Source organism: Eurypyga helias, unplaced genomic scaffold (genome assembly GCF_000690775.1).
Source record: "Eurypyga helias isolate BGI_N326 unplaced genomic scaffold, ASM69077v1 scaffold21382, whole genome shotgun sequence".
Classification (NCBI taxonomy): Eukaryota; Metazoa; Chordata; class Aves; order Eurypygiformes; family Eurypygidae; genus Eurypyga; species Eurypyga helias.
Window position 1 is genome coordinate 2,174 of NW_010235660.1, and position 912 is coordinate 3,085.

The window sequence follows — 912 nt, forward strand, 5'->3', positions numbered from 1 at the left end:
CGCGCAGGGGGGCGAGGTGCGCTGGGGGGGAAGCCGCGGCCGTCCCGCAGAGCGGAGCCGTTCCCCCTCGTTTCCAGCTCCCGTTTGACATTTTGCATTTGTAAAAATAAAGTAATAAATAACTACATAAAGCCATTTGGAGCTAAAATACCACCTTCTTTGCATTAGGATGGGCTGTTTGCATCCGGTTTCCCTATGGGGAGAGGTGACGTGTTTGCACCAAGGTTTGGTGCCCAGCGGCTGCGTTTCTGCGGGACCCCCCGCTCGCCCCGAGCCCTCCCCGCTGCACCCCACGCTGCTCTTCAAACACTCATAACGGGGGTGCACCAAAGCGGGAGAAGGCGGTGGGGAAAGCAAACGGGGCGTGAACCCGCCGGGCTTTGCTTGCGAGCCGAAAGCACGTCCTGTGAGGGGGGTTTTGGGGTCAGATCCTGCGGGAGGGATGGTGGCCCCAGGGCAGGGGTGCAGCAGCTTACACTGGGCGAGCAGCGAGCTGTGGTGTTGCAGGGCCCGTGGGGATCTCCGCGGAGCCGCCGGCAGCGAGGAGGAGGAGGATGCCCGTGAGGAAGACGGCGAGGAAGGCAAGAGGCTGTATTTCCGGCTTCCGTTGAACATGTCTCTACAAACTAAAATGGATAACATGGAACTGAGGAGCATCGATGCAATGGCTGCAAACTTCCATACCTTCATCTTAGAGCAAGTCAGAACATTGAAACTCTGCAAAACAGGCAAAACAAATATCCTTATTACTCGGCCTTCTCCCGGGGCCAACACTTCCCTCCCCCCATCATAGAATCACAGGATGGTTTGGGTTGGAAGGGAACTTAAAGATCATCTAGTTCCAACCCCCTGCCATGGGCAGGGACACCTTCCACTAGACCAGGTTGCTCCAAGCCTCATCCAGCCTGGCCT

At 57.3% G+C, this 912-nt stretch overlaps 1 protein-coding gene across 1 annotated transcript in view; it reads right to left on the reverse strand.

Moving 5' to 3' along the window:
• The window catches only part of LOC104506037 (neurturin-like), a 2,292-nt gene extending 1,602 nt beyond the window's left edge, over positions 1–690 (reverse strand). The window contains exon 1 of the mRNA XM_010146841.1: positions 477–690. Within this exon, the coding sequence (XP_010145143.1) occupies positions 477–690 (214 nt within the window). The remainder of the gene's footprint in view (positions 1–476) is intronic.
• Positions 691–912: the final 222 nt, after the last annotated feature.